The sequence below is a fragment of the Triticum aestivum genome, chromosome 1A (assembly GCF_018294505.1).
Source record: "Triticum aestivum cultivar Chinese Spring chromosome 1A, IWGSC CS RefSeq v2.1, whole genome shotgun sequence".
Taxonomy (NCBI): domain Eukaryota; kingdom Viridiplantae; phylum Streptophyta; class Magnoliopsida; order Poales; family Poaceae; genus Triticum; species Triticum aestivum.
Window position 1 is genome coordinate 68163503 of NC_057794.1, and position 8581 is coordinate 68172083.

The 8581-nt window shown below is 45.0% G+C and overlaps 1 protein-coding gene across 1 annotated transcript; it reads right to left on the minus strand.

The window, feature by feature from the left end:
* Positions 1 to 1913: 1913 nt before the first annotated feature.
* On the minus strand, positions 1914 to 3054 carry LOC123190524 (hydrophobic protein LTI6B). The gene is made up of 2 exons (XM_044603186.1): positions 2796 to 3054; positions 1914 to 2634 (listed from the first exon to the last, which is right to left on the minus strand). The coding sequence occupies exons 1-2, from the start codon at positions 2877 to 2879 to the stop codon at positions 2551 to 2553; spliced, it is 168 nt and encodes a 55-aa protein (XP_044459121.1). The 5' UTR covers positions 2880 to 3054; the 3' UTR covers positions 1914 to 2550.
* Between the last annotated feature and the right edge of the window lie 5527 nt (positions 3055 to 8581).

The window sequence follows — 8581 nt, forward strand, 5'->3', positions numbered from 1 at the left end:
ATGTATTTTTTAAATGTTCATGAGTTTTTTTTTGCAACAGTTCGTGTGTTTACAAAGAAAACCTTAAACAGTAAATAAAATTTAAAAAGAAATATAATAAAAGGTAAGAATAAAAATATATAAATAAACAACCATGCAAGAAAAACAAATAAAATATAAGAAAAAAATACAGAAACCAGGAAAAATATGTTTAATTTTTTTTTAAGGAAGCGTGTGCTCCCATCATCCATGCTCCCTCGTCTCTACTTTTACATACTCAATAAAAAAACACAAAAACCAGCCGCCGGCTATTCGACCGTGTCCATGGGAGGACTTTTTTAGGAGCTCCTATTCCCCGACCTGTGCGGGCGACAGCGAGCAAACGCCATCGTCCCTGCTCCACTGTTTTTGTGCGCTACTGTTTTTGAAATCCCAATTTTTTTCAAAGAGGCAAACGCCATCGTCCCAGATGGCGGTCGGGGCTCCACTGTTTTTTTTCTGTTTTTTTTTCCTCTTTGAAAAAAATTGGGATTTCAAAAAAAAGTTACGAATTTCACAAAATGTGCACAAATTAAAACAATGTTCACAAATTTAAAACGAATGCTCTATAATTCAAAAAATGTTCATTATTTTGAAAAAAAACAATTTTATGAATTTTTAAATATTGATGAACATTTTTTATTTGACTAGTAAATGCGCACGTGCAACGCATGTTAATATTTAAGCAATATATTAATTGGACGCGGATATTAGGTATACTATTATTTGTGTATTAATCCCGTGATTAGTGCAATATTTGGTATGATATTAATTGCATGTTAAACACGTGTAACGCTCTTCATTGAAGCAGTCTAGATCGTTGGATTAACTTAGTTCGATGGCCGAGGTCAGTTGGATCTACCTTTTTAGGTCTTTTTATATTGGTATAGATGAACAAATTTTGAGTTCGATTAACATTCTGAAATTTGGTGACAAAAATTGAATTCAAGAGCTTTTTTTTAATTGGGCGGGCATTTTTTTGAATTAAATGAACATTTTTTTAAAAGATGAACATTTTCAAAAATTGTTAGTGAATTTGAAAAAAATGATCTCCACAATATGTATGAATTCAAAAAAATTCGTGATTGCAAAATAAGTTAGGAATTTCAAAAAAATGAGAATTTGAAAAAAATATAAAAGAAAGAAAAAAAGAAGAAACATAGGAAAAGAATCAGGGAAGGATCTATAACCTTGCCAAAGCCGGTGGAGAAAAACCAAAAGTAGGCTGGCTTATACAAACCAAAAAGTACAGGCTTGATCGCTATTCCCTGACATACGCGGGGAATAGGATCCGCCATAGTTGACGGACAAGGAATGGTTTTTCCCTATCGACAGTAGCGCAATGCTTTGCAATCGAGTTGCTCTTCTGGCATTTCAAAAAATACAAATAAAGGAGTTGCTCTTCTAGCCCAAAAGGTGTTGATTTCTCGCTTAATTAACCCAATGGTCATGATACCAGAACGTCAATCTCGAAGCTACGTGATTGCGGTTCTTCAGTTCGCATCATACGAGCATGTAGTGTAGAGTATGCACATAGGTTGCAGCCGGTGTTTCTAAAAAGAAACCAAAACGTCTTTGTTTCCAAGAAAAAAAGAGATACTTCCGCTGTAAAGAAATATAGGAGCGTTTAGATACGCGTGCTCGATCATTTTCGACGCTTGGTGTCCCCATTTCCTGACGTGTTAAATTCACGTAGATGACGAGGCCCACGCATTTGCGTCCACTTGACAGGCGGCCAGCCAATGGAACGCATGGACTGCCACAGCTGAGACAGCGAGGCTAGGACACATCTGACAGGCATGATGACACAGCTTTTGTTCCTCATGCAACACGCGCGAGTGCGCAACTGTCCCGAGAGGGACAGGTACCAAATTTGCATAACAGCACTCACTACATCCCAGTAGAACCTGATGCTTCTTTATTTATATTATTATTACTGAAGAAATCAAATGAGAAACCCGACTACATACAGTATATATCACGGCCGATTCCAGACTTGAACAGGGAGGCAATGATGATCTAAGGCTGGTCACAATGGGGAGGAACTTAGGAGTAACATCACACACTCTAATATAACTTTGCTTATGTGGCACATATTTAATGAAGAGAGAGGTGCTTGTGGTAACTAGCTAAGTTACCGAAACATCACACACTTAAAAAAAAATGAGTCTATAACCTAATAAATACATCGTTGCATGACACTATATAGATGTTCTTACACACTATAAAGATAATAACATAATCTAGGAAAGTGTGTAAGTTACTAGCTTATGTTCTTGCCCATTGTGACCAGCCTAACTTTAAGAAGAAGTATTCCCACTCGGGGAGCATATATAAACTCCCATATATCATATACATAAAGAAGATGATGCTCTTCACACGGTCCACGGAAACCACGGAGGAATTCGCATCATCAACGCACACAGAAAAGAATTAAACGAACCCACACAAGCAAGGAGGGACTAGACCAAGAGATCAAATCATCCTGAAAATATTGTGTCGCCGAACACTTGGGACGGCTTGCTAGCTAGTTTACTTGGTGATGGCGTAGATGGCGTAGATGATCCCCGGGATGTACCCGAGGAAGGTGAGCAGGAGGCAGATCCAGAACTCGTGCTGCAAGACAGAAGCCAAGAAACGATTATCAGTAATCAGAATTCCATCCATATACTATGTCACTGTCTATCTATCTACGCATCTATCAACCTGTGGATCGAGCCAGAAAAGGGAAGACGAACGAGGGGAGAAAGAGGAAAGAATCTGGCGCCGACGCTTACCCCGCAGCCGAACTTGAGGAAGACGCCGAGGGGCGGGAGGATGATGGCGAGGATGATGTCGATGCAGTTGGCCGTGCCCGCCATGGTCGTCGATCTTTCGTCCGGCGGACGGAGAGCTTCACTCGATCGGTGGATGGAGAGAAAACACTAGAGCTGAGCAGAGCGGGATGGGATGGGAAGGGGTGGTGAAACACGTATCCGCCGGGCTCTCGTTATATAGACGGGGGCGAGGGTGAGGTGCGATGGCGGCCAAGGCAGGGAGGGAGGAAGTATCGGGGCGACGCGTGTGGGCCTGTCGACGGGCACGCGGGCCGGGGACCGCGTTGGCGACGCGTTGTTATAATAAAAGGGATAACCCCACCAATTAGGGTGTGTTTGGTTTGTGCCCCAACTAACCCCATCAATTTTTTGGCATGACCAAAGCTAGGGCATGATCAATTTTTTGGTAAGTTGATCTTGTTTGGTTTAGAGCCATTGTACTTGCCATTTTTTGGCAAAATCAGTAGGCTTCCATTTGGTTTGCAGCCAACTAACTTGGCGCACTTTGGGAATTTGGATTGATCAGTGTTTGGTTTGATTGCAATCCAGTTTTAGTAACAAAAAAAGGGACATGTGTTACAAAACACTTAATTAACTACAATGTGCCAAGTGGAAAACGGGCGTGTATAAAAGTACACATGCGCATCACATATGTCCGTGCAAAGAACGGTGACATCCAGACAGTCTTTCATTTTAATCCACGATGTTTTGTTTTTTCTTTGCGAGGAAAAAATATTTCATTCATCAACCAGCAGCCATGTCTGCATTACAAAGGTCCGGCACCTCGGACCAGATCGAAGCCACACCGCGGTGTGCTTTTTTATTCTGCCATAGTTTGCTAAAAAATGACTAACAACATTTTGTTCTCTCCTTACATGCTTGACTAGAAATTCCCCACGGTCCTGTAGAAGTTTAGTGATCTCACGTACCATCATCATATGCTCAGACCGGTTCTCTCCTCCTTCATTAATCAGCTTGGCCACGTCTAGACAGTCGGTTTGGACAACAATCGGTAGTGCAGACCATTGTGAGGCTAGGGAAATGCCCTCCATGCATGCTGCAAGTTCAGACTCCAGCGGGGAGATACACTGCCGTAACTCTCGGCTAGAAGAGAAGATGGTAGCTCCATGTTCATCCCTGAGAACCATACCTGCCCCAGCGCTCCCCACGATGTTTTGGTTAAACTGCGATAACTTAAGTGTTTGGTACGGTTTGGTACTACTACTAAGCAGGATTGTTTTTTTGCTTGTGCTAAGCAGGATTGGTTCCCCTGTAAAAAAGAGAGCAGGATTGGTTACCGGCCGCTAGACGGGATTAATTGATCCAAAGGTATGGTAGGTACGTACGTTGATTTGCCCAGCCATTTAATCTGCCATACTAATTACGTTTGATAATCACCGAAGACAATGAAAAGCGTGCGAGGGCAACGCTGCCAACTTTTTGGCGCGGGTTTTCTGCGCCCCTGCCGCGCCTGCGATTTGGCAGTTTTTACACGGGAGCGACCTGGGCGGGCTGGGCGCGCCAAATATTTGGCACCGATCCAAGTGATGACCAAATCTTATGGGCCAGCCAACTTTTTGGTAGGGTGACCATTGGTTGTAAACCAAACATACCCTAAAACTCGTTCGAGCTTGCCTTGCTGATGGGCTCACCTCATCCGCCGTCCAACCACCCTGCCAAATTTGCCAGTGTCCTGTATCAATTTGACTGTTTTAATTGCTTAGCTGTTAAGCATTTGTTAGTGGTATGAATTGCACCAGAGTCAGAATCGACTCACTGCGCGTATATGCCTTCTTTGAAATTTCCTGGCATTTTGTAGGACTGCAAACATCGGGGCGAGGGCAACGGCGACGACTGCGTTGTACGTAGTGGCGTGCTCCTTGGATTCGAGGATACTGGCTGCACATCTAGCGTCATCGTCTGTTGTTTCGGTGCACTGTGGTCGTGTGTGGCTTTTCTATCGCTTTTGTCGACCATTTGTGTGAGTAATGAGAATTGGCCTAATGTGATGCTTGTTGTATCATGAGCGGTTTATATAGTTTGGAGGACACCCGAAAATTCGCAAGAGCGCTCGTCCGCGCCTGCTCCCGTTAGCGCGGGCAAAATGGAGATCGACGCGTGGACGTGGGAATAAGAGCGTGATGTATACTGCCACAGTGATGTACGCATTTTTTAATGGGAGGGGAGATGGGAGAGGGACAACGTTTGTATCTAGTGGAGGGACGGTCGTTAGAGGGTAGCGGCGACGTTAAGGGCGGTGCGGCGTTGACTCACGCAAGAGCTGATCCTTTTGCAAGTGCAGCAAGTGCTCCGGTAGTACATCCCTTGCTGGTTGCATTTTTGGCCCGTCGCTTCAATATATGCTTGGGTGGTATCTTTGTCAGCCCCAGCAAGTCGATGACCTGAGCAACAAATTTACTAGCGAAGTAAGAAAACCAGCAGAATTCAGAACCAAACGAAATACAGTAGTTCCGTTTGATGTAATCGCATCTCAAACAGGACAGCATCACCGCGGGTGGAAGCTCACCTTCGCGTTCATACTTGTGCCTGCCGGTTGTCTTTGCCCGATTACTAGACGGCATCTTCAACTGACACGTTGCCCTGTCCGGCAAACCTTTCAGATGTAGCAGCGGCGACACGACATCAGGCTGAACTTCTTCGCACGAGCTGCTCGCCGCCACAATTCAGTTTTTCAAGCTATTGTTCCCAAATGTAAAGGATAACTGAATGTCCTGCGCGATTGCAGGTACAATTTCATCTGAGAGGAACCAATACAGTGGAAGCATATCAACATACCTCTTCGTCCAGCCTGGTGCCTGCGGATCATCTTTCTTCGTTGACTCTTCTGAGTTCGGCGCCGCCGAGCTGAGTCCCTCGCAAGTGTTGTTCAGGTCTTGTTGAACTGTCAGCGCCGCATCACCAACATCGCTAATGCTTGACTTGGCGGCCGGGAAAACAAGTGTTTGGCTGCGTTAGCCCTCAGTCGTAGCTTCGGCGCCTCCAAGATCCGGCAGCGGGAATCTGCTCAAACGTAGGAAAAGATTATGAAGCTGCGCATCTAGTAGCAGCGGTTGTCATTAGCAGCAAAAGGCGGCGCGAGGAACAGAGCTATCAACCGCATCTCATGAGAACTTGAATCCATAGCCTGTTGCCTCCGTCGTCGGCTCGTCGCCATAGCTTTGAGCTTCTCTGACTCATGCGGTGTCCGGAGACGGACCCCCAGTCGCAAATCATTATGTGATACATGTACTGACAGAACATGTCCGAAGTGTACCGTCATCGCGTCGTCAGGTTGGATGAAGCCATCACTCTACAATATTGCCCGACCGGTTGTATCCTTCTCAGCCTATACGATCGCATTTAATTCTTGTAGCGACGCGTCGTTCAGCCGTTGGTCTAGGTACCGAGAGCAAGCGAGCTCGTGTGTTCTTTCGCCGCTCTGGGAGGACACCCTTCTAGATGTGTGAAAGTAAGAGATAGATTACAAATTTTATACTACTACATGTACAAGATACGTTGGATGCTTCTGAAGGGGCAAATACAAAGATATATCAATACACTAAAACTTTGCGCCACAAATCCTTGGGACAGCATCACGGACAACAGGAGTGTCACGGACAATTCGACCGGAGAGAAACCGATGGGCTGACCGCTAACATTCCCCCACAATTGTTTGTGTGTGTAACGCCCTCGATGCGGCTATATCTCCCACGTGTCGAAGCACGACTTAGAGACATAACCGCATTGAAAGCAATGTCGCAAGTGAGGTAATCTTCGCAAACAACCCATGTAATACATAAGGGAAAAGATACATAGTTGGCTTACAATCGCCACTTCGCACAATTACATGAATAAAACATTACATTAACCAGATACAATCAAGGTCCGACTACGAAACCAAAATAAAAAAAACCCAAATGCGACAAGGTCCCCGATCGACCCCAACTGGGCTCCACTACTGATCAACTAGAACGAAACAACATAAAAGGACAAGATCTTCATCGAGCTCCTCCTGAGCTTGGTTGCGTCATCTGCACGGACTCATCGGCACCTGCAAGCTGATTTTGGAAGTATCTGTGAGCCACGGGGACTCAGCAATCTCACACCCTCGCGATCAAGACTATTTAAGCTTATGGGTAAGGAAAAAAGGTATGAGGTGGAGCTGCAGCAAGCGACTATCAGATATGGTGGCTAACATACGCAAATGAGAGCGAGAAGAGAAGGCAAAGCACGGTCGATAAAAGTATGATCAAGAAGTGATCCTAAAACAACCTACGTCAAGCATAACTCCAATACCGTGTTCACTTCCCAGACACCACCGGAAAGAGACCATCACGGTTACACACGCGGTTGATGTATTTTAATTAAGGTCAACTTCAGGTTTTCTACAACCGGACATTAACAAATTCCCATCTGCCCATAACCGCGGGCACGGCTTTCGAAAGTTCAAATCCCTGCAGGGGAGTCCCAACTTAGCCCATGACAAGCTCTCACGGTCAACGAAGAAATAGACCTCCTCCCGAGACGTTTCGATCAGACTCGATACCTCGGTTCTTCAAGACATTTCGACAATGGTAAAACAAAACCAGCAACACCGCCCGATGTGCCGACAAATCCCGATAGGAGCTGCACATATCTCGTTCTCAGGGCACACTCAGATGAGCGCTCCATACAACTAAAACCAAACCTCGAGTTTCCCCGAGGGGGCGCTGCACAGGACTCTAGTTTGGACCAACACTTAGAGAAGCACTAGCCCGGGAGGGTAAAATAATGATGACCCTTAGGAGCGCGACACTCAAGGGAAAAAAAGGCTAGGTGGCAAATGGTAAAACCAATGTTGGGCATTGCTGGAAGAGTTTTATTCAAGGCGAACTGTCAAGGGGTTCCCATTATTACCCAACCGCGTAAGGAACGCAAAATCCGGCAACATAACACCGATATGACGAAAACTAGGGCGGCAAGAGTGGAACAAAACACCAGGCATAAGGCCGAGCCTTCCACCCTTTACCAAGTATATAGATGCATTAATTAAATAAGATATATTGTGATATCCCAACAAGTAAACATGTCCCAACAAGGAACAACATCTCCATGTTCCAACAAGGAACAAACTTCAATCTTCACCTGCAACTAACAACGCTATAAGAGGGGCTGAGCAAAGCGGTAACATAAGCAAACAACGGTTTGCTAGGACAAGGTGGGTTAGAGGCTTGGTTCAACAATATAGGAGGCATGATAAGCAAGTGGTAGGTATCGCAGCATAGGCATAGCAAAAGAGCGAGCATCTAGCAAGCAAATATAGAAGTGATTTCGAGGGTATGGTCATCTTGCCTGAAATCACGCGAGGAAGAAGAACGAGTCCATGAAGAAGACAAACGGGCGTAGACGAACGAATCCTCACAACACGACGTTATCAGAACCAACCTGAAGAAGCAACACCAGAAAGAAGCAAACAACATAGTAAACAACCAACACATAGACATGGCATGATGCACAAACAATTATGATGATGTCCGGTTTAATGGAGCATGGCATGGCAAAATGCACAAGCAACCCTACAAATTAAGTGGAGCGCAATATGCAACGAGTTGCATATTGACGAAACACCACGACAAGTTATTTAGTTCGATCTCATTATGTACCTGTCACGCCCTCGATGCGGCTATAGCTCCCACGTGTCGATGCACGACTTAGAGACATAACCGCATTGAAAGCAATGTCGCAAGTCAGGCAATCATTACAACATC

Coding starts and splice junctions, on each gene's coding strand:
- LOC123190524 (XM_044603186.1), bottom strand. CDS start 2,879: ATGGCGGGCACGGCCAACTGCATCGACATCATCCTCGCCATCATCCTC. Junction 2,635..2,795: donor TCCTCAAGTTCGGCTGCGGG/GTAAGCGTCGGC, acceptor TCTGTCTTGCAG/CACGAGTTCTGGATCTGCCT.